A 24,664-nucleotide genomic window follows, 5' to 3' on the forward strand; every position below is an offset into this window, starting at 1 on the left:
AGGCAGAGTCCCTCATTGACTCTCTTCAAGAGGAATCTTGATGAGTGGATGGGAGATCGTAGGTTTACCCTGGGTATCACTTCTGTGTCACTGTTAGACAGAGGCACAGTATACTAACCTCGAAAAAGGGCATAGCAAAATAAATTTAAAATGGGTGGCGAAAGCCAAACACATTCTGGCTAGGCTTATAAATGCCCTAGGGCAGATAGCCTAGTATGAACCTATGAACCTTTGAAGGAGGGGGTAACTTGTGTAAGTGGATAGGCACTAAATTTCAACGAGCAAGAAAGGGGGTGATCACTTTGAATTCTGGTTTATGGAATACAGTGGGATGGCCAATAAATTTGAAATAGTTGAAGAGTAGTGATTTCGCAAAATGATAATTTTGTTCTTACAACAGCCAATGAAAGCAGAGAAGGAAGGACATATGTGGTCAAATTAACATAAGGGGCTGGCAACTAGAAAGACAGATATGTTTAAGAACACAACAGCACCAGGGAGGTAGGGAGGGCAGGAAAAGTGGGGAAAAGTTATGTGCGACTCACAAGAGACACAGCTGTGGTCTCTTTCCTAGTTTTAATATGCAATTAAAAGCAGAATACTAGGAAAACACAGTGCAAAGAAAAATCACAATACACAAAATAGAAAAAGGGAACAAAGTAATACAAACTATAAGAAAGCAAAAACAATTTGAGCCATAAATGCTTGGAGGGAGTGGATGAACCACTTCCAGCCTGCCTTTCCATTTTGTTCTTCCTCCAACCTTTCCATATTTTCCTCTCCCCTATTTGTCTTTGCTTGCGTTCCTAACAAGGGGGGAAGTTTTAAGACAATTTCTGCTGTACTATGGAATCACGGAGTGAAACAGCTGCTTTACAGTTTGTATGACCTTGCCTTCTCCCTTCAATTTTCTGAATACAACCTATGAAGATTTTCACTTACTAGGATTCTTTAAGGGAACATTCAAATTCTCTTCATGGCTTCAGGGAATGCCTGAACCTAAACGCAGCAATGACTATTGATGACTAAAATGGTAGCTGTAACACTACAAATTTTATCCACCATATTGCAACTGTACTTAGTCAAGTTTCCCCCATATTATGGGAGAATTGAACAAGTGTCAAGATCTGGGACATTAGCAATTCACTTCAAATTTCTTTGACAAGTTTCCAGTTTGCACCAAGACTTCAGACTGATATTTTAAAATGAGTGCCTGGTAATTTACTGTCCTAAAGACCAGGTTGGGTTAAATACTCACCTTTTTTCCCTGACTCTATCCGGTGCCCTGCTTTCTCTATTGCTTGACACTGTATTCAGGCTTGGCACTAACTGACTGTCCTTATGTGCCTATGTAATTGACTACTAGGACTGCTAGTGGGATTTTGTAAAGGTATTAGTGAGTCTGTTGTGCCCTACAGAACCAACCTGGCTTGCTGGGCATAGTGTAGGTGTTCAGATTCTGGCTGCAGACAGTTTGCAAGAAGCCATCTTCAAAAGCAATGAAAACTGGAACAGCAACTGTGGGCTGTTTCTTTTGCCAGGAGTACACCACCCAAGGTAAAAGATTCCATTGAAGTGCCGGAATACTCTCCCTCTGCTAAGCAGTAAGATATTCCTCTCACAGCATTTACAGTCAACAATGGCTGGGGCAGGATTTTGGGAAAACATGAAGAGAAAGTCTGTTCCAAATGAGAAAAAGGACTAGAAGCTTATTATTTATCTATTTTTTGTTTTTCTAATTACCAAGATTACCATATTCTGGCCTAGAAGCACAGAATCCTAAATACAAAGAGATAAAGATCCAAGATGGGACAGCATTCCTCAGTATTAAGCTCTTGTGGCTTGTCCTTTGTGGATGCCTGGGAATTGGCATTTGCTTGTGAAGCGGAAGAGATATACATACAGACACTGAAGATCTGAGCTGCTATTTTCCTATATTATCCTATGAAGGGTAGCAACCTAGGAGAAGCAAGAGAAAAGGTATACTTTCCAGGGCTGGGCAACTCTATGCTTCACTGGGGTCAGTGCCCGCAGGCCCTTGGGGGACTTACAAAGTTACTATGGCCTACAACATTTTGCCCATGGACTCCTTAGCTAGTTTTCCAGTTTAACCCATTTTGTGAAGATTCTTTGTTTTGCACTTTTCTTACCCACTGGAGGAAGCCCCTTTTGAAGAAGTGAACATCCCCTAACTGAAGGCCAGAAATGTCTCAAGTTCATTAAAGGGTCAGACTCCACAAAGAGAAATGTTTGTTTTGAATACTGCATGGAATTCATAAGATAACAGGTGATTTTTTTTTTTTTTACCAAAACAGAAGAAATCCTGAAGGGTTCAAAATTTTGGTGGAATCTGTCTCCCAAAGGCATACTTGCCGGTAGTCTTTTACAGTAATGCCACTGGCCTCAAAAAAGATTTCAAAAACATAGCTCTTAACTTCTTTGCTCAAAAATCTGGGACAAAGCCAAAAATAATGGTAGAAACAAAGGTCCACATTCAGGGGCAATTTTTAATTATTACTCTAATTCATTTAAGAAAAAGAATGGAACAACAGACTTTGCATCAACATGCATTTTATGAAAAATAAGAAGTATAACACCCTAATGTCTGGCATGACTAATTAACTGTAATACTCAATGATTTACCGGAAAGTCAAAAATTTCATAAGGGGCATGGCGAAAATGTAAAGCAAAATCAGGAATAGCTAAGACGCTTGTCTAAAGATCATAGTCAAGAAAAGTCCAAAAACCATGCAATACAATACAATGCAAAGCATTACAGTACACTTGCAGTATTCAAGAGACACAACAAAGATCCCAATTTGGATACATAGTATAAAAGTCATGTGGATGAAACACAAAGACACTACCTATTGCTCTGTTGCAGCAAATAAACAAACAACTGAAGATGATGAAGGCTGCTATTCTTTTTCCACTGAAAATTCTCTGCTGATGTTTTTGGCTTAGGTAGAAGATTTGCCACAGTCTGGGGATGTCCCACGTTCTGGACATCTGGCTGGATAGGTAAATGTCCACCTGTGGCTAACTTCTAAGTATCACTGATAACATGCAGTGTTCTTTACAACAAATATCACTGGTAATTTTCATGCAAAAACAACTCTACCTGGCTTGCAGTCCTTTAAAGATCTGTACTAGGGTGTCAGCAATATCCATCACAACCTCATGGTAATGGTAATTAAATACCATCTCTATATCCAGACCTACGAATTCAGTCAAGTGACGGTGAGTGTTGGAGTCTTCAGCTCTGAATACTGCAAAGACAATAAAAACAGCGGGGAAAAAACGTCACAAATTACTGTAATAAATCAACACACAAGTAACTAACTGTGGACAAAACCAAAATTAAAAATAACACACTAACAGCCATACTGAATACTATACTCAAAGTACCGACATGGGAATGGAGAAAGATTTTGCCAATAGGGATGACTGCAAGTAGGCACACAGAAAACAGGCAAGTGGGGGCTGGACGTTTCTGGAGAAAACTGGAAAATGAACCGAGGCATTTGGAAAAAATTACTAGAGAGAGAGAAATGGAATAAGGTGGGTTGAGGACAAGAAGTTGTTTAGATTTCAGGTTAGAGACTACCTTCCCTACCAGGGATTTATACAATTATAAGCAAAGAGAAAGGGATAGGGAAATACTAAATAAAAGACTAGCTCTGGTAGAGTTTATAGCGGAGTGTAAAACAGAAGCTGTTGTTAAAAAGTGATTATCAGAATGGCATATTAAATACTGCATGTAGTGCCTGTGGCATGTACTGTTAATAATCGCAAGTGTGTGCTGTGAATGCCTTGGTATCATAAGTTCAAATCCAGAGACAGTGCTGTTTGTGTGACCATACTGATGTTAAAGGAGCATATGTTTAGGATGTAAGACAACAAATCTGAGAAAACATCAAGAGTGTGTGTGTGTGTGTGTGTGTCTGTCTTTCGGCTTTTTCCCGGTTAGGGGTCGCCACAGCGGAACTCCAGTCCGCTAATGATTGGTAGTTGATTTTTACGTACCGAGTTACCAGCTCTGATGCACAACCTTCAACGTAGGTACGCCCATTCACGCATGTCTCCACGCAGAAGACACTCTAGCTGAGAATCAAACCCTACAGTGTCTTACTGTAAGGCGACAACGCTACCGCAGCACCACCACCACGGTAATAGAAAACATCAAGAATGTACACAGCTGTTTTCTGGGCCAAGGATAGTCATGATGACTAAAGTGTTTACCACACAGACACATAGTACAAGGTTTGCTTCTCACCTTGGGAAGCATGGACAGGCTTAAAAAGGCCTGCCTGGAGTTATCAACCTAGTAATCACCTATGAACCTATGGCAACTATAAGAATTAATCACGAGAACATTAGAAAAGATTGGGAGAAGAGACAGGAAAGGCACTTTACAAAAGAACAACGGGAGGACATCTGTATCACTCTCAAGTATACAAGTCCAAAACGTTTAGGATTTATGCTTAGAAGTATTTGCACAGGTACTTTTGTAACCCAAGCAGACTTTCAGAGAATTTTTCCTCAGGTAGACAGGAATTACGGGAGGTGTGACGGAAAAGAGAGGTAACTGGGAATTTAACAGGTAGACAGATTTTAAAAATTCCCTACAAAGTATGCTGTCAGAAATATCAGGGGGGGAATGGCTATAACTAATGAAATTATTCTTTTGAGCTGACAAAGGATCTGAATTGTCTGGACATAGTAAGGCCCAAGTTTAATGCTACTGGTTGCTAAAAAAGGCAATTACTAGAAAACAGAAATCAGAATCTAAACCAATTGTAATTGGAGTGCTGAATATAGTAAAATACATTAAAGAACTAGAGGTGGGAAGTAACAAACTACATAGAAATAAATGGAATTTGTGGGACCAATAATCTATTTGTCTTTGTTGACTGGGAAAGTCTGACTGGGCAGAGCCCATTTTCAGTGGAGGCCCAGGGAGAAAAACTCCACCAAAGTGCATTTACATTAACAAGTGAGTTTCAAACAGTTCTCAGAAAAACAGTTACATTTCTCATGAAACAAAAATAATTACAAGACAGGTATATACAGTAAAATATTTACATCATCGATTATATATAGGTCTATACAGTTATTCCAGATCTAAAATCTAGCAGAAGTAAATAGACTGATACTGCAGAAGGGAAAACATTGCTGTAAAGGAGTTTAGTGTTTTTCATCTCAGTAAAGAAAGGTTTGCAAGTAGTTCAAGACAAGTAATGAAGTCAGTTATAAAATTATGCAGGAAGGGAGATTTAAGTATTGCATATATTTGTAAAAAGTTCAAGAGACATATTGAAGCAAGTTATAAAATAATGCAGGAGGGGTGGACGAAATTACTATTATATAGCAGGACAGTGGTAATCGCATAAGACAGCATGGTACAGGATTATTTCTGTTTAGGCTGTCTGTTCCAAATTGGTGTATCTAGAAGGCTTATAACTTAGTTACAGCACATGCATGAGAGGGTAGAGTGGTGGATGGGGCAGTTAGCAAGATAAGATGTGTTAGCAGTTGAGACAAAAAGGATGAACGATTCACTAAAAAATACAAAACCGATCCAAAAATTCATATGAATGAATCAAAACTATGCAGCAGTCCTAACTAAACCTTCAATAAAAACAAATGCATCATAGTAACAGCAACATGCATTTAATACAAATGTTAGTGTTTATAGTATTAAGAATTGCTGAATCACAAATGCCCTGGCAAAACATGTGGCCGGTCATGATCCAACACATACTTTTAGATTTTTTGTTATAGAGAAAATTATAGTAAATGAACGTGGTGGAGATATTCAGAATTTAAGTGAGGTACTGGAGACACGATGGATCATTAGACTGAGGGCAGATATTGGCAAGGGTCTTGATGATAAGATAGCACTGAAACACCTTCTCAAAGCCAGAAGTTCACAAGTAAACTTTTTAGGTGTTTCTATATTTTATTTTTTAGGCATTCTTGTTTGTAAAATATATTACTTATAAGATGCTTCATTTAGGTTTGCTTCTGATGTTTTTATATACACATTTATTTTTGTATGTTTTTTATGTCTTAGTTTTTATTACGCAGTTTCTCTAAGTAAATATCAATCCTTGTTAAGATGCTAAGCTACTGTTACATTGTAATCTGTGATTGGATATAATTTTATGGCTGTACTTTAAATAATGGAATTATCTGATATGTTTTTTAATGGCTGATGAAGCAGTGTTATCTACTATGAAAGTGGTAACGCTTGTATTAAATTCCTGTTGCTGTTACTACACTGGACTAATTTTTATTGAAGGTTTAATTTAGGACCGCTGCATTGTTTTGATTCACTCATATGAATTTTAAGATGAGAAGTGTTGTTTAAGATGGGGTTGTGAGAAGGGCTGTAAGAATTCAAATGCAGGAGGGAAAATTGTTAGGGATGTAAAGATTCAAGTAGAGGGGGCAAAAAGTTTGTGATGAACAAGAAGTTTGTGCTTTCATTAGATGTCTCAACCCGGTGATGAACATGAGCATAACCAAGATTGGGTAAGGTATTTTTTTAGCTGAATTTTATAGCTTAGAAGTTGTTAATAATTTTAACTTGTATAGGGGATGGTGTTCCAGAGATGGGAGATGTAACAGGTGTATAGTGAATCCCTGATGAATTATTTGCCTTAATAGTGTTCAGTAGAAATGTATAATCAGAATGGAGGTCCCTTGTGGTGTATATGCTAATAATATATTTTTTAGTGGAGGACATTGTTCAAGACAATACAGGGAGCCAAGTTTCTGATGTGTCGTTTTAAGTGTTTGAAGAACACAATGATAGAATTTAAGATTGTCATCTATAACAATGCCCAGTTATTTAGTCTGTGGTACTACCTCAGTTTTAGTATTATTTTCTGATGTAACCAAGAAAGATTGTTTTTGATGGAGATAATGTTTTAGGTAAAAAGTATCAGTTTGTTTTATTTGGATTAAGGAGTAGGTTTGAATTTTTCAGTCAGGTTTCGACTGAAGAGAAAGAAATTTAGGTGAGTTCTTGTAGTCTGGATATTGTAGGAGCTGTACATATTAAAGTCAAATCATCTGCATATTGTACTACATTTGTCTGGTGCATGGCAGTGTGAAGCTTGTTTATAAAAATATTAAAAAGAAGGGGTCCTAGTATGGAACCCTGAGGGCCTATGGTAAATGGAAGAGAAGAAGAGAGGTCTTGTTGCCATTTGACTGCTTGTTGCCTTCCAGGGAGATAACCAAGGAACCATTTAAGGGAGGATAGAGCGAGATCTATAGAAGAGAGTTCAGCAAGTAATTGCTGGTGTGACATAGTGTTGAAAGCTTTGGATAAGTCTAGGAACACAGTCTACAGTAGGTTACCATTGTTCCTATGCTGGTTTACAGAGTTGGTGAAGTGAAAGAGGGTGGTGGTTGTGCTGTGGTGGGGTCTGAAACGATGCTGTGTTTCCAAGAGTAGATTACTTGAATTCAGGTGATGTAGAAGATGCACGTCAATACACTTTTCAAGTACTTTTGACAGGGGAGAGGGGATTGCAATAACCCTGTAGATGTGCCACCTTTCTGTAAAGGTACAAAAATGGATTTTTTTCCCCGATGGAAGGAACACGTTTTTTGGATATAGATCTATTTATGAATATAGACACTGGAAAAGCAATTGCATCTGCGGACATTTTTAAGTAGTCTGAAGGGAGCTGATCAGCAGCTAGGGTGGTTGGTTTTAGCTTATGTAAGAGTTTTTTATTTTTTATCGGTAGAGGTAGGTGCTGGGATGAAGTCAAATCACTGAGGACATTTAGCAGAGGCTTCTGGCACTGACAGGGTAATAGAACTATTAATGTTTGTGAGAGACAGATTGGTCGGTATAAATAGTGGTTAAACTGTGTGGGATTTGAATCAGTATTATTGCTGGATGTTGGGGTGGTAATTTGGCCTGGATGCAAAGGTTTGCTTATGGATGTCCAGAAGAGTTTTGGGTTGTTTTGACGGTTATTTTGGAGGATGTTATAATAATAATAATATTTGCTTGTCATGTTTTACTTGTTTTTTTGTCCTATTCTTAGTTGCCTGAAAAGTTGAGATATATTTTGTGTTCTATTTTTGAGCAACTCTTTCCAGGCTTTGTCACACTGTAGCATCAGTTTCTTAGTTTCTTTAGTCAGCCACAATGCAGGACTGGATTTGACCCTTTTACTACGTAATGGCACAAGGTCATTGAGAATTTTTAGAAATATCTCACAGAAGTGTGAAACAGTAGAGTTTAAGGGCATAGATATTAACATTTTCCAGTTACATCCTCTTAAGGATTTAATAAAAGTGTGTTGGTGAAAGTTTTTTGAGTTACAAACTTGGCTGTAAATTATATGTTTATCTTGGATATTGTAGGTTGATTGTCACTTATGATGTCTGGAAAGCTGCTTGCTATGCCAATTTTGTTGGGTTTATTAGTAAGAATCCAGTCTAAGGTTGATTATCTACCAGTACTTTTGTGGACCCTAGTAACCGATGTAATCAACTGCGTAAAGCCATATAGGTTTAAGAAATCAGATAGGGTGTTGCTATTAATAATTTGCCAGCCTATATTTAGGTTTCCTATTACTACTGTTGCATATGGTGGGAAATCCAGTTTAGGATATTTTCCACAGTGGTAATGCTTTTACTGGTGGAATATATATGGTTGTTAAACAAAGCATTTTCCTATTACTGAATATGAGATGTGATAAGAGTTTTGTATTATTAAACTGTGGTATATCCTGGGCATATGCAGTTATATTTTGGAAATTCTTGTAGATGATGGCTATGCCACCTGCCTTTTTTCCTGTCAAGCCTAATTATACTGTAACCAGGTGGGGTAATTTGTCTTTTATGTCTTCTTCAGCCACGTTTCCGTGGCTATGATGGCATCTGGTGAATATGTGTCAACACAAGCATGTATTTCTTGGATTTTATTGCATATACTTCTAAGATTGGCATTTAGGGACAAAAGGCTGGAACTGGGGGACAGAAGAGGAAAACAGAACGGTTAATTTAATACTGTGCTGTTATAGTGTGAGTTTGTTACTTTTGTGTGGGGCCAGGGTTTGGGTCAATGTCTCCAGTGATTTTCTGGGTGGAAATTTTATGAAGGAAAGTATGCAGCCAAATGCATTTGTGCTTTAGTTTTACTGGATTTTACATGGTAACATACTTAGAATTAAGATACCTGTAACTGAAAAAAATCTAAGAAGGTTTACTGGTACAGTGTGGGTGCTGTGGTGATTGACAGACTTGGTAACTGACAGCATAGTGAGTATGGGTTTGTAGAATTATTAATCACATTTACTTCAGAGGAATGGTTATTGGTAGAGAATGCTAATATGCTGAGGAGGCACACTAACAGGGTTCGAGTCAGTGGCAGTTTTTATAATATAAGCTAGATTTTGCTGATGATATTAGTTTCCACACTAAAATGTTACGGGGCAAGAGAAGTTCTAGTTACAGCAGTATAAACTCTAAAAGGACAAGCTAGGTACAGCACTTTAAGTAAACGTGTTAGAGATGCTAACTGAAAGGCAACTGTGACTGGGCTGTATTCTGATAATTGTGATGGAGAGATAGGTTGGAAGTGCAGAGGTGGAGTTGGGATAATTTAAATGTAGAGTAGGAGGGGGTGGGTGATATTTGGGGGTAGGGTAGGGGAGTGGAGTGAGCCTGGGCATAGCGAGGGTGAATGGAACAGGGCCGAACTACTCAATCAGCAAAGTAACAGTGTTTAGAAAAACAATCACTAAGCCTTGGCTATGGCAAAGAAAAGAAGGTTTCCAGATATAACTGTATGAATTGAACAGTGTAAAATAGAAGCTGAGAGAGGGAAAAGGAGAATTACAGGGAGCAGTAGACAAACCCATGAAGAGTAAGCACAGATTTACATGTGTGGTTAAGCATTTAGAGAGTTAGCAACAAGATACTGTACTAAGAGAAAAAAAGGAGGAGGGAGTAGTCTGAAAAAGAAAGCAAAGTAAATTGTTTGTCCTGTTTCAGTGGGGTCAGGGGTTGGTGTGATAACAAGCTATCTATTGGCAGTTATTTTGGACTGAAAAAAAACTGCTAAAATGATTGCCCATTATTATGGGTTTTATTACATACCAGTTAAATCAGTGTTGTTGGGGGTTCTATGGAACCATGTTCTCTAGTACAAAGTATGCACCAATACAGCTACATATTTCAGGTGAGTGTAGATGGACACTCAGCTGTGCCCATAGTTTGATTCTACAAGCTGCAAGTCTAATCTTATGTTAACTTTACTAGATTACACATACATATCTATTTTGACTGCACACTCTAAGTCCTTTCAAAGATGGATTTTTGGCTTGTGTGACAGTTGCTGGACAGTGACAGCTCCTGTGCAGCGTATTAGCTGGAAATGGTTTGGTCAGAATGAGCAGAGGAGTAGAGCTGGATATCTACTTTGACTGCAAACTCTCGGTCCTTTTAAGGATGGATTTTTGGCTTGGGTGATAGTTGTACAGTGACAGTTCCTGTACAGTATATTAGCTGGGACTGGTTTGGTCAGGGACAGCAGTGGAAAAGTTGAGATGGATATCTACATTGACTACACACTCTCGGTCCTTTCAAGGATGGACCCCTGGCTTGGGTGATAGTCGCTGGACAGTGATAGTTCCTATGCAGCCTGTGCAGTGTATTAGCTGGAACTGGTTTGGTCAGGGTCAGCACAGGAGGAGGAGTAGAGATGGTGATTTCTTCTGACTAGAGGCCAGGGGCTCCATAAAAGGAGTGCATTCAGTGTGAGTTCAAAGATGGTGCCTACAAGAAACATAATGCAGAATAATATCTAGGAGGAGGAGTAAGGTTTATGGGAAGGCAGTAATTAAGCAATTTATGTAATGTTGAAGTGAAATGGTAGTTGTTAAAGAGAAAGAAAGCATATGTAAGGTACAATGCATGTAAATGAAAAATGTTAACGTGTTTTTTCCCTTTCTATTAACTAATGTTTGCCTGCCTTATAATTTAATAAAGATGTTAAAAATAATAAAACACTTTACAAAAAATATTTTAATAACCTTACAACATAAATGTTTCATGTGTTCTATAACACAAAGGAAACAACTTCCTGAATCACTACTTAAGACAAGAGTATGCTTACAAGTATTGCTATCAGCAACACTGAGGATATCAGTGTGTGAGTGTATATGCATATGTGTATGTGTGTGTGTGTATATATATATATATATATATATATATATATATATATATATATATATATATATATACATACACACACACACACACACACACACACACATACACACAGTGCAATGAAAATGTATTTGCCCCCTTCCTGATTTCTTATTTCTTTGCATGTCTGTCGCACTTAAATGCTTCAGATCATCACAAATTTAAATATTAGACAAAGATAACCCAAGTAAACACAAAATGCAGTTTTTAAGTGATGATTTTATTTATTAAGGGAAAAAACTATCCAAACCTACATGGTCCTATGTGAAAAAGTAAATGCCCCCAAATCATGAAGTAACTGTGGTTAATCATATTTTTTGGAAAGCTGAGTTCAATTTCACACCCAGGCCTGATTACTGCCAGACCTGTTGAATCAACAGAGCACTTAAACAGAACTTGTCAGACAAAGTGAAGTAGGCCAAAAGATCCCAAAAAGGAAGACATCATGCCGCGATGTAAAGAAATTCTGGAACAGATGAGAAACAAAGTAATTGACATCTATCAGTCTGGAAAAGGTTACAAAGCTATTTCTAAAGCTTTGGGACTCCAGTAAAACACGGTGAGAGCCATTATCCACGAATGGAGAAAACATGGAACAGTGGTGAACCTTCCCAAGAGCGGCTGGCCTACAAAAATTACCCCAAAAGCGCAGCGACGACTCATCCAAGAGGCCACAAAAGAACCCAGAAGAACATCTAGAGAACTGCAGGCCTCACTTGCCTCAGTTAAGGTCAGTGTTCATGAATCAACCATAAGAGACTAGGCAAAAATGACATGCATGGCAGAGTTCCAAGGCGAAAACCACTGCTGACCAAAAAGAACACAAAGGCTAGTCTCACTTTTGCTAAAAAACATCTTGATCCCCAAGACTTTTGGGAAAATACTCTGTGGACTGACAAAATAAAAGCTGAACTTTTTGGGAGGTGTGCGTCCCGTTACATCTGGCGTAAAAGTAACACAGCATTTCAGAAAAAGACCATCATGCCAACAGGCAAACATGGTGGTGGTAGTGTGATGGTCTGTGGCTGCTTCTGGACCTGGACGACTTGTTGTGATTGATGGAACCACGAATTCTGTTCTCTACCAAAAAATCCTGAAGGAGAATGACCGGCCATCAGTTCATGACCTAAAGCCGAAGCACACTTGGGTTCTGCAGCAGGACTATGATCTAAAACACACCAGCAAGTTCACCTCTGAATGGCTTAAAAAAAAACAAAATGAAGGTTTTGGAGTGGCTTAGTCAAAGTCCGGAGTTGAATCCAATTGAGATGCTGTGGCATAACCTTAAAAAGGTGGTTCATGCTCGGAAACCCTCCAATATGGCTGAATTAAAACAATTCTGCAAAGAAGAGTGGGCCAAAATTCCTCAACAGCGATGTGAAAGACTCAATGCCAGTTATCGCAAATGCTTGATTGCAGTTGCTGCTACTAAGGGTGACACAACCAGTTATTAGGTTTAGAGGGCAATTACTTTTTCACATACAGCCATGTAGGTTTGGATATTTTTTTTTTCCCTTAAATAAAATCATCACTTAAAAACTACATTTTGTGTTTACTTGGGTTATCTTTGTCTAAAATTTATATTTGTTTGATGATCTGAAAGATTTAAGTGTGACAAACATGCAAAAAAATAAGAAATCAGGAAGGGGGCAAATAGTTTTCCATTGCACTGTGTGTGTGTGTGTGCTGTGTGTATATATATATATATATATATAAATATATATATATATATATATATATATATATATGCATGTGTGTATATGTATGTATGCATGTGTATATATATATATATATATATATATATATATATATATGTATATACACATACACACACACACACACACACACACACACACACACATACACACACAAAATGCCATACTACCAGCCTAATAATTGTGTCTCAGTATGAAGTTAAATGCAGCTCACCACATGCCACAGTCCAAAGGTTACAGAACCGAACAGCAAATAAAAAATACTGGTATTAGTAATGATTATACTCAAATTTCACTGGCAAGGCAATCCTTTCCATGGGTGAAACTCTAAGAACAGATTTAAAGCAAATGAACTCCATAACAAAATAAGAAGTTATGTACTCACCATAACGTTCCATCTGAGTAGGTGGCTTCATTTGTCTGCAGGCCTGTGAGTCTTGGATCCGACATCGGATCCGAGCCGGCAACTTGTTTCATAGCTAATGGATCCGAGCTCCTAGCTCCTCCCCTCACCCATAATCCCCTGCCAACCCTCCATGACCTCAGATCAAGTTTGCCCCTGTATAGATACCCAAAAAGGGTATTCCAATAAACAACCTACATAGATCCATTTTGAAGGCCAGGGGGAAGGAGGGGGGGGGGATGGTTGCAGACAAATGAAGCCACCTACTCAGATGGAACGTTATGGTGAGTACATAACTTCCTAATCTGAAGCAGGGACTTCATTTGTCAGCAACCTGTGGGACAGAGTCCCCAGCTACCTGAATCTTGGGTGGCCATCATGGAAGGATATTGCGGAGCACCGCAGAGCCAAAGGATGCTCTTCCTCTAGAAATTACGTCCAGTTTGTAGTGGTTAATAAAGGTATGAGATGAGGCCCAAGTGGCTGCCGAACATATATCATCAATGGAACTCTAGATTTGAAGGCAGCAGAAGTAGAGATGGAACGAGTGGAATGTGCGCGAACTCCTTCAGGTGCGGGTCTTCCAGAAGCTTGATACGCTAAAAGAATACATTGGGAAATCCAGCGTGACAAGGAGATTTTTGATACTGCTTTCCCCAAATTAAATTTGGCAAAGGAAATGAACAGCTGGTCGGATTGCCTGTGACCAGCAGTCCTATGAGTATAAAAACGTAGCTGCCTATGAACATCTAATGAGTGCAGCTTGTACTCTCCTTTATTCTGATATTTAGGAAAGAAGACCGGTAGATTTATGGATTGATTTATATTGGTTTCTGATGCTATTTTGGGAAGGAAGGAGGGACTGGTCCTGAGGTACACTCTGTCCAGATGAAAAATCAAGTAAGGAGGTTTCACAGAAAGGGCTTGAAGTTCTGAAACTCTTTTCACTGAAGTAATGGCTACAAGGAATGCTGTTTTCCAGGACAAGTATTTGAGATCCACTGAAGTGGCAGGTTCAAATGGGGGAGCAGTCAGGGCTTGAAGAACTAGTGAAAGATCCCAAGGGGGTACGGCTTCTTTGATAGGGGGTCTAAGCAGAAAGGTACTCTTGAGAAAGGTTTTACACAATTTGGCCGACATCAAGGGCCCTGTGTCATGTCCCACATGGTAATGGGATATGGCCGCCAATTGTACTTTGACGGTTGAGCAACTAGCGCCTTCCTGAAAAAGTCCAGTTAGGAAGTCTAGTATGGATGGAAGAGGGGCCGTAAAGGGATCTAGATTATGATGCTCCGCCCAGACGGAGAAACGTTTCCATTTACTGCGGTACACTTTCCTGGTGGAAGGTTTATGCGCTGCCACGAGGATGGCTTTGACTGGTGAAGAGATACTGGGAGTCCTAACTAGGAGTGGAACTGGAGCAATCAAGCTGTAAGCTTCAGACTGTCCAGATTTGGGGTCGACAAGCCAGACGGATGGGAGATTAGATCCGGACTGGGATCCAGAATCCAAGGGGGATTCACTAGGTGAGACCACAGGTAAGGGAACCAAGTTTTCCGAGGCCAGAATGGGGCAATGAGGATCATCCTACTCCCCAACCGCGAGGCTTTCTGTAAGAGCTGTAGCATCAGGGGTAGAGGAGGATAGGCATAAAGTAGACAGGGCGGCCAAGCATGCACCAGAGCGTCTCTTGGAGTTTCCCCTGGAGGGGGAATCAGAGCGAAGAAATTGTCGCATTTGGTGTTTGAGGGAGAGGCAAAAAGATCACAGCAGGGTTGCCCCCATATTGCGTATATCTGCTTCGCTACTAGTGGGTTGAGAGACCACTCGTAAGGGGTAAGAATGGTGTGGCTGAGTTTGTCCCTAGGATGTTGGCCCGCCCCGGAATGTGCATTGCAATCAGAAAGCAGTTGGTGGAAATCGCCCATTCCCACACTCTCATGGCTTTGCGGCATAGAGGGTAAGACCTGGCTCCCCCCTGTTTGTTGATGTACCAGACAACAGACATGTTGTCCGACTGAATTGCAATAGCTCCTACGGGGAGGAGATTCTGAAGTGCTTGCAACGCGTACAGCACCGCTCTCATCTCCAGAACGTTGATATGCAGGGAGGTCTCTGTATCGTTCCACGTGCCTTGGACAGTCCTGCCTGAATAATGCCCCCCCACCCGAGGCGGGAGGCGTCCGTGGTCACCGTGGCGAGAGGGGGAGGAGTGCAGAAGGGTCGGCCCATATGGAGATCCGGAGTATGAAGCCACCATAATAGGGCCCTCCTGCAAGCCTTGCTGATAGCGATGGGGTGATGGAGAGGAAAAGACTGAAAGGACCATTGCACTAGAAGGGTCCATTGCAGTACCCTCATGTTCAGGCGGGCGCATGGAAGGAGCGTTATCGCTGCTGCCATGGAGCCCAGCGCCCTCAGGACCAATTCCGCCAGTGGGGCTTCTGACTGGAGGATGGCCCGCACATGAAGTTGCAAATTCCATAGTCGTTCCAACGTCAGGAAGGCTCGTAGATCTCTGGTGTCTATTCTGGCTCCTATAAATTCTATGACTTGTGCCGGGGCCAGGAAAGATTTGTCCACATTGATGGTGATGCCTAATTGGGGGGCTAGGCAGAGAAAGAAATCTCTGGCTGAGCAAAGTAGATGCCTTGTTGGGGCGGTCAGGAGCCAGTCGTCCAGGTACGGGAAGACCTGCATTCCCTGGAGTCTCAGGTGGGCCGCTATCACTGCTAACACCTTGGTGAACACCTTGGGGGCTGTGGTGAGGCCAAAGGGAAGGACCCTGAACTGGTAGTGACTGGCTCCCAGCCGGAAGTGGAGAAACCTCCTGGATCGTCTGTCCATTAGAATGTGATAGAACGCATCCTTGAGGTCTATAGAGCACATCCAATTGTTCTCCCGTAGTAGGGGGAGAATAGATTGAAGAGTGACCATTCGGAAATTTTCCTTGGTTACCGACAGGTTCAAACGGGAAAGGTCTAGAATTGGTCTCGAGTCCCCCGTCTTTTTTGGCACTAGAAAGAACCTGGAGTAGAACCCTAATCGAGCTGGTCTTGGTGGACGGGCTGGATGGCTCTTTTTCCTAGCAGCTGCTGAATTTCTGCGGCTGCAGCCTCCCTCTGATTGGGTGGTACATCGGGGAGGTTCCTGATTTTGGGGACATGAAGTATTGGAATTTTGTACCCTCTGGATATAATTCGAAGCACCCAGCGGTCTGACGTGATGGACTCCCATGCCGCTAGGTGCTCCGAGAAGCGCCCCCCGACTGCCTCCAGAGTGGTTGCTGCGTGGGCCGGTCAGAGAAGGGTTCTCTGGACCCAAAGTTCCTCGGAGCCCCTCTGCCCCTGGGGCGGCATCTTCCCTGTCCTCCTCTGCCATGGAAGGACTGGTTGTCCGGAGCGGGTTGGGAGTGTTGCGATTTCCAGAACCACATCTTTTTCTGACCCTTTTGGTTCTTTGAAAAGGACCGCTGGGGAGCAGAGAAGCGGACTCCGACGGCAGACAACTTCTTCCCGTCCTTCTCGCTCTGGACTAGTGTCTCGCGAACCGTTTTGCCAAACAGGGCAGAACCATCGAAAGGGGCGTTCGCAAAGGATGCTTTAAAAGGCTCCGCAAAGTCACAATGCCGGAGCCAGGTCTGACGTCTCATGACTAGGCCCGCTCCGCTAGCTCTAGCGGCTCCCTCGGTGGCGTGGGATAATAGCCGCATAGAGGTATTCGAAATAGATCTCAGAGTGGCCATTCGGGTGGAGTACAACTCTTTGTCCTCCGCCAACATGGACTCAGGGGGGGAGGCAGCGTATACTTTGATAAGATCCCGCTGCATCCTGATGACGTGTGCCATATAGTTCAGGGACCTTACTGAAAAGGTCGCTGAACTAAAAACTCGCTTCCCTAAGCGATCCATCGAGCGGGACTCCTTGCTCGGTGAATGGACTGAGGGGCTCTCCTGAGCTAGTTCCCTCTTCGTGGCTGCCGCCGTCAACATGGCATCTACGGGGGGACCCTTGCTCCAGTGGGACCAGTCTGCGGGGGGGCTCAGTATCCTGTCCGGGCGTTTAGGGACTGGCTCCACGGTGTCCGGGTCCTTCCACGCCCTGGTGGTAATAAGGTCCACCAGGGGGTCGGCCGGAGGGGACACCCAAGAGGTAGACGGGCCTGCTTCGAATGCCTCCATAAACACGGACTCGTCGGAGGAAGCCTTGGGGGCAGACCACCCACCTCTGATCCTAAGCATTTCCATGATGTCTCCAAAAGAGACATCCTCAGGGGGTGATCTTGGGGAGCCTTCCCCTTCATCCAAGTCCGTGTCCTTGGTTAAGGACTCAGGGGAGTCCACGTGCCTACTCTTGCACTTGTGCTTGCGAGGCACTTCCTCGGGGGGGGCTGTCTGAGGAGGTCTCGCCAGCAACATCCTGTTCCAATGGAACAACCTGGGACATCGAAGCAGGCTGTCCCTGTGGCCGGGTGATGGAAGCCTGGCCCAGCAGAGAGGGAGTGCAGGGTGGAGCCGAGACAAGGGCCAGGGGTCCGGATGCTCTCGACAGAGCCCTCTCCACTACATCGAAGGCCGAGGGGGAACCGCTCTCCCTGGGCTCCGAGAGCCAACTCCCACTCGGATCCGATGAAGGGATCGGAGCCGGCGCCGAGACCATCGGATCCGAAGGACCAGTGTGCTCCGACCTGGACGGAGCCGAAGGCACACTGAATCCCTCGGATCCGAAGCTCGGCCCATGGCTCCGAGAGCTCGGATCTGACAGACTCGAGGGCAGGGTCAGATCCGAAGTACCAAGTACTGTCGGTGCCGACCCACCCCCGGCTCCGACGCTGCCCGGCTCCGAACGCTCCGAACCCGGGTAGCGGGTCGGAGAAGGAGCAATTGGAGCAAAAAAGGGTTACGAGCTCCCCCCCAAAGGGGGGAGGGAGACAAGAGCACTCCCATCTGCAACTGGGCCTGGATGAACCTTCGCATCATCCGGTCCAAGTCTGCATCTGACATACTGTAAGTCGATCTCGATGAGGCCACCGAGGCAGGCCTGGAATGCCGCCTCGATGACCTCGATGGAGAGCGGGCCTCCTCGGGTCCTGGGGAGAAATAAGGGGATCGGAGCCGAGGAGGAGGAGACCTAGAAGCTGTGGAGGGAGAAGCCCGCTTAGCCGGCGGGGCCGAAGCGGAGGCCTCGGCCCGCCGCTTGTGGTGCTTCTCCCTCCGTTTCTCCCTCCTAGCCTCCCTGTCCTCCGGCACTTTAGCGGGAGTTTGAGTCCCGGCCGAAGGAAGGGGGGCAGGAGTGGCAATCACCACAGCCTGTGGTAGTGCCACGGGAGGAGCGGGGGCCGAAGCCGAGTCCGGGGACAAAAGTCCCGCCAGGACCAGCTTTGACCTTCGCTCTTTCAGTGCCCTGGGGTTGAACGCTGCACAAATGGTACAGCCTGAGGAGAGGTGTTCAACCCCAAGGCACCGAACGCACCGAGTGTGGCCATCAGCTGAGGAGAGCTTATGGCCACACTCGGTACATTTTGAAAAAATGGCTTTTGGGGCCCCAGCCATACTTGAGGAAAAAAACAAGGACTACACAGACACACAGGCCCCAAAACACAAACACTCACTAACGGCCAGCGAAGGGAGGGAAAAAACTATATAAAAGATATAAAATACAGGGAACCTGACTCTTACACACTTTTTTAAGCTAACGACAGGGAAAGTGGAAGAAAAATACACTTATCTGAAAAAACTCGCTAATAGCTCGAAAATCCAGCTACTCACAAGTGCGGCAAACTAGATCTGAGGTCATGGAGGGTTGGCAGGGGATTATGGGTGAGGGGAGGAGCTAGGAGCTCGGATCCATTAGCTATGAAACAAGTTGCCGGCTCAGATCCGATGTCGGATCCAAGACCCACAGGTTGCTGACAAATGAAGTCCCTACTTCAGATCAAATATTATCTGAAAGGAAAACACTACGTGGACCAACCTTAGGGAAACCGCTAGGAACTGCAACCTCCATCCTAGTTCAGAACTTTAGCAGGTACAGAAAATAAAGTATAGTTGTGTAAAATCTTGCCATAACAGTAGATATCCTTTCCTTCACTGTAGTAGTATTCCTTACATCTGGGATTCCCTGCCTCGGGCAGCCCAATGTCCAGCCAGTATACAAAAGCCTTCAGTTGCTTTAAGGTGCACCATACATCACACGTATGCTCATCGTGTAGTGTATAGCATAAAGGTGACATCTGGACATACTATTCTCATAACTGATAGCCCCAGCAGGAATGCCAGTCCAAGGAAAAACAAAAGTTAACCAGTACATCCAGGAGAGAAATGAACCATAGGGAGGAGGGATGGAGTGAATATTGCAACAGTGAAGGAAAGAACATCTACTGTCATGTCCTTCCATTCAATGGTTGCAGTACTCCTTACATCTGGGAGAGTGCCAAAGCTCAAGAAGAAACTTGGGAGGAGGAAGGACCAGCACTCAGCCCTCCTTTAAGCCATGAAGGATGGCCCTAGCAAAATCAGCTCTAGCTCTGAAAATTCCATCCAACTTGTAGTACTTGGTAAACATATGCATAGAAGTCCAGATAGCTGCCTCAAGAACATAATTAGTATCCAAACTCTTGAAAAAAAAGCACAAGATGAAGCCACAGCCCTATTAGAATGAGCCTTTACAGAAGAAGGAAGACTCTTACCACGAAAAGAATAACAAAAATAAATAGCCTTTGAGATCCAAGAAGAAATAGTCTGCTTGGATACAGCTAATCCTAGAGACCTAGGATGAAAAGAAACAAATAACAGTTCAGATTTTCTAATAGACATAGATAGTCTTATACAAATAAAATCTGTGGTGTCTATGCACATCCAAAGTATGCAGCACCCTCTCACTGACTGATGGCAGAGAGGGAAAAAAAGTAGGCGAATGAACAGACTGATCAAGTGAAAACTCATTAATCACCTTGGGCATAAAAGAAAGATTAGCACGCAAGGATACCCTGTCCTTATGAAACACCAAAAAAAGGAGGACAAGCAATAAGGGCTTGAAGCTCAGATACCAGTCTGGCAGAAGTAAGGGCCAACAAAAGAACAAGGGCAATGCTACAAAGAAGCTGAAGCAGCAGGCTCAAAAGGAGCCCGAGTCAACTTTTCTGAAACAAAATTAAAATCCCAGGGAGAAGGGACAGGCTTCCTGATGGGCCTAATATAAAGGACACCTTTACGGAATTGTTTAGCTTCAAATCAAGAAGCTAAAGGAGGAGATTAAAGGCAGACAAGCAGAGATAACTGATAAGTGGGCCTTAACAGAAGAAAAGGCCAAACCAGCATTGAGAAATTCACACAAATAAGAGAGAACCAAAGGAACATCCACAGTAAGTGGATCCAGGTTACGAGAGAGACACTAAACAGGAAACCTCTTCCATTTGGATAAGTAAGGTTTCCTAGTATTGGGTTTCCTGGCCTCTTGCAGGACCCTAAGCACTTCCTCAGAAAAAAAGCGCCTATGTGGAATCAAAATCCTATCACCCACAGTGTCAGCTGAAGAGTGGACAGGTGGGGATGGATGAGAGATCCCTTGCTTGTGTGAGAAGCTCCACCCTGTAAGGAAACTTGTGATGACTGCCCTTGGCTAAATGCAGAAGAAGAGGGAACCAATGCTGTCCCGGCCAAAAGGGAGTCACCAACAAGATTTTTAGAGCTTCCTGTTGAATTTTGAACAGGACTTTTGGAATGAGATGAAGGAAGAAACATCCCCTTCCAAGAAAGAGAGAGGTCATCCACCTTCTACACCAGAGGACCTGGGATTCTGTCACAAAATAAAGGAAGCTGTCTGTTCAGAGGGCATGCAAAGAGATCTACCCCATGGGTGGACAATGTCCAGAAACACATCCCTGTTAAGCATCCATTCGTGGGACTGAGTAAAGGACCTGCTCAGTGTGTCTGCTATAATGTGAGGGAATGTAAACCACCTTAAGAATCACTTGATACTGGACAGCAAGATCCCATACCAGGAGTGCCAACGGGCAAAGAAGGTAAGATCTTGCCCCCTCCCATTTGTTTATATACAACATCACTGTGGTATTGTCTGTAAATACCTTGAAAGGTCCTGGGAGAAAAGGGGATGAAAGGCCTGAAGAGCCAGTGGAAGGGCTCTCACCTCTTTGACAATGATGTGCTCTTTCTGTCAAAGGGGTGACCACACCCCCTGCAAATTTAGAAAGTCAAAAGCTGCTCCATATCCCACATCTAAAGTATCTGTGAACAGTTTCTGAGAGGGAAGAGGAGGATGAAAAGTGAGCCCTAGTTTAAACACAACTGTTGGATCCATCACTGAAGTTGCTTCTAGAAACAAGGTAGAAGAGGAACAAAGAATTCTACTACAGGATGTGCATGTTGAAGCCAAACTGACTTCAGGAACCACTAAAGCTTTTTCATTTGGAGTTTGGCCAGAGGCAGCATAGGAATAGTGAATACCATGAAACCCAGAGCTCTTAGAAACTCTCTGGCTGTAATGGAGGCCACAGGAAGAAGAGTTTTGAAGAAGGAAATGAGAGTCAAGGTCTTAAGAGGAGGCAGGGATGCCAGCATAGGCACCGCCTGAATCCTGCAACCCAGAAAAACATGATCCTGAGAAGGAGTCAGTGAAGACTTTTTGAAATTTACTGTGAACCCCAGGCTCTGAAGTAGGGAAATGGCAAAATGAACAGATCTCTGGATAGGAGGCCTGAATCAGCAGGTCGTCCAAGCAAGGAAATTATTGAATCCTCTAAAGCCTACAAGAAGCAATCACAGGAGCAAGGCATTTGTTGAATACCCTTGGGGCAGTAGAAAGGCCAAAGTGCAAAGCAGAGAACTGAAAATGCCAGGAAGCAACACAAAAAAACTCAAAAACTTCCTAAAAAAGGGATGGATCGAAATATGAAGATAAACATCCTTGAGATCCAGAGACACCATATAAACCTGAGGAAGCAACACAGGGAACAGGGTCTGAAGGGAGAGCATTTAAAAGTGGGCACATTCAGAAAAGTGTTGAGATGAAAGAGGTCTAGAATAGGTCTACAAGTACCCTCTTTTCTGGGTACTAGAACCATCCTGGAGAAAAGCCCCCTCCCCTTTTGGGAGACAGGCACCTCTTGAATAGTACCCTGAGTCAAAAGGTCCCAAAGTTCCTCTGGGAAAAATAAAAATTGGTCCAGAGGAGGCTGAGGAATGCCTATAAAAGGTGGTTGGGACTTCACACTCTAAAATACACCTAACAAATAATAGACAGAACCCAGGAATCCTGAGACTGAAGCCAAACAGGAACAAAAAGAGAAAGGCTAAGATAAAGAGGAACATGGCTAGGAAGAGACAGAATGTCAGACAGCACCTGGTTTACCTGGAAAGGAAGACTTCTGAGTCCCTGAAGTCTGAGTAGCCTTAGCAGAAGGAGCCCGCTTGCCACTCATTTTGCTCTTAAGAGGAGGGCGAGACTGCCTGTGAACAAAGGCTGGTTTATTGGGGGAGTCACTCCGAAATTTAGGAACAGGAAAGACAAACACATGTTTGAGTTCCTGTAAGGCCTTCCCCTTGTCCTGAAGGGATTTAAACAAATAAGCAGCAGCTTCCCCAAACAAGTGTTTATTACCAAGAGGGGCATCCACCAACTTAGCCTTGATATTATCAGGTAATGATTAAAGCTGAAGCCAAGAATACCTCCTTATCACTGAACCAAAAGCAGCAGCCCTAGAAGAAGCATCTGCTGCATCATAACTACACTTGATGGAATGACGAACCACCGGAGAGGAAGTCCCTAACAGGGAAAGAGCATAAGTTTTACCCTCAGAGTCTGGAAAATCAGAAATAACCTGACAAGGCTGAGAAAGGAGAACCAACAGATACCTGGACATATGGGTCAGATAATTAATAGCCCTAAAAGCCAAGGTGGCTGTGTAAACCTTCTTACCCAGCCTGTCCATGGTTCTGCTGTCTTTAGCAGAAGGCATTAACTTGGAAGAAGGAAGAAATTAAGAGGGCTTGTCAGAGGCTACAGACACCAGTGAGGTGGACGGCAGCAGGACACTTGTACAAAAAGTTACAGTCCTCAGGCACCCTATAAAACCTGTCAGGCTTCTTGGGAGCAGGGGGCAGAGAATCAGGGGCATTAGAGGAATTGGAAAATGCATCCAACAAAGCAGCCAAAACAGGGGGAATAGCAAAAGGTTTCGGAGATTCCATCTGCAGCAACTCATAGTACTTATGAATTTCAGAGACCTAAGCACAATTCCATCTAAAGAACTCCATCATCCTGGAGATTATGTCCCTAAAAGAAATTTCTTCAAAGGGAGTATTTGGACTGGTAGATTTCCCTTCCTCTGACTCACAGTCCAAAGGAGAAGGAATCTGAGAAGAGTAAGCAAGGGATTCCTCATCAGTATCCAACTCCTTCCCAGAGGAATCCTGTCCCCTGGGTCTTTTAAGAGGAGTAGAGGACCAAAGGGGGACTGGAACAGAAATTCCCTGAGGAGGTTTCAACACCATCAAAGCATGAAACAAACCCTGAGTGAAGACTTGCCACTTACTTTGTGGATCCATAAATGCAGAGAAGTGCAGAAGTGTGACGTTCACGTCTCAACAACAATTTGCGCAAGTACGTCAATTCTTGATTTGCATAGTAGCACCTTCCCCTGGACAGACATATTCAGGAACATGGCAATAAGCAGAAAGTTAACTGTTCAGTTAAGGTAAATTCAGATGTCACTTCATGCCACAACTTGGACTTCTGCATAAAGTTAATATTTTGATCTTGGAAAAAATGAATTAATGGTGCAACACTGTGGGAACACTGTAGTTAAAAAAAATCCTTCACTCTGAAGACATAGCAATTAAAGCACATCTTTCCATTGCAAGAAAAATCATCTTTAACCTGCCATTGTCATGGGTGAATATAAAGACACTTCAAGATAACGTTCAAGGACCACATCACAGCTAGACGCCCTGATAAGTACTAATTCACACGTCTCATAAAAGGAAGGCAACATCATTCTCTCCTTCAGCAACTGCCTTTGTTAATGGGCAAAGAGAAGACTTTAATGACCAAAAAGGGGACCAAATGTGTCTGATAGGTGAAACATTGGCAATTAATTTAATACACAACCCTAGATGATAGCATTCCACTGGCTAACAGCACTTGGGCACCCAATGAACCTTCTGTGCCTGACTAGAGTAATATGCTAAGGTATCAAACATGGAACCTGAAATTCTTGAGGCTCAGGTGCACCAACAGGCCCAAGTCATGAAACAGGAACAAGGATTCTAAGCGCACCAGTGGGA

The 24,664-nt window shown here is 43.1% G+C and overlaps 1 protein-coding gene across 1 annotated transcript in view; it reads right to left on the reverse strand.

The window, feature by feature from the left end:
- Nucleotides 1-24,664, reverse strand: part of DARS1 (aspartyl-tRNA synthetase 1) — a gene marked incomplete in the record, with an annotated part of 1,501,614 nt that overhangs the window by 210,578 nt on the left and 1,266,372 nt on the right. Inside the window, 1 exon segment of the mRNA XM_044074962.1 lies at nucleotides 3,122-3,269. Coding sequence (XP_043930897.1) covers nucleotides 3,122-3,269 — 148 coding nt within the window.

The sequence above is a fragment of the Protopterus annectens genome, chromosome 6.part0, assembly GCF_019279795.1.
Source record: "Protopterus annectens isolate FY-2018-M chromosome 6.part0, PAN1.0, whole genome shotgun sequence".
In the NCBI taxonomy this organism is placed as follows: domain Eukaryota; kingdom Metazoa; phylum Chordata; order Ceratodontiformes; family Protopteridae; genus Protopterus; species Protopterus annectens.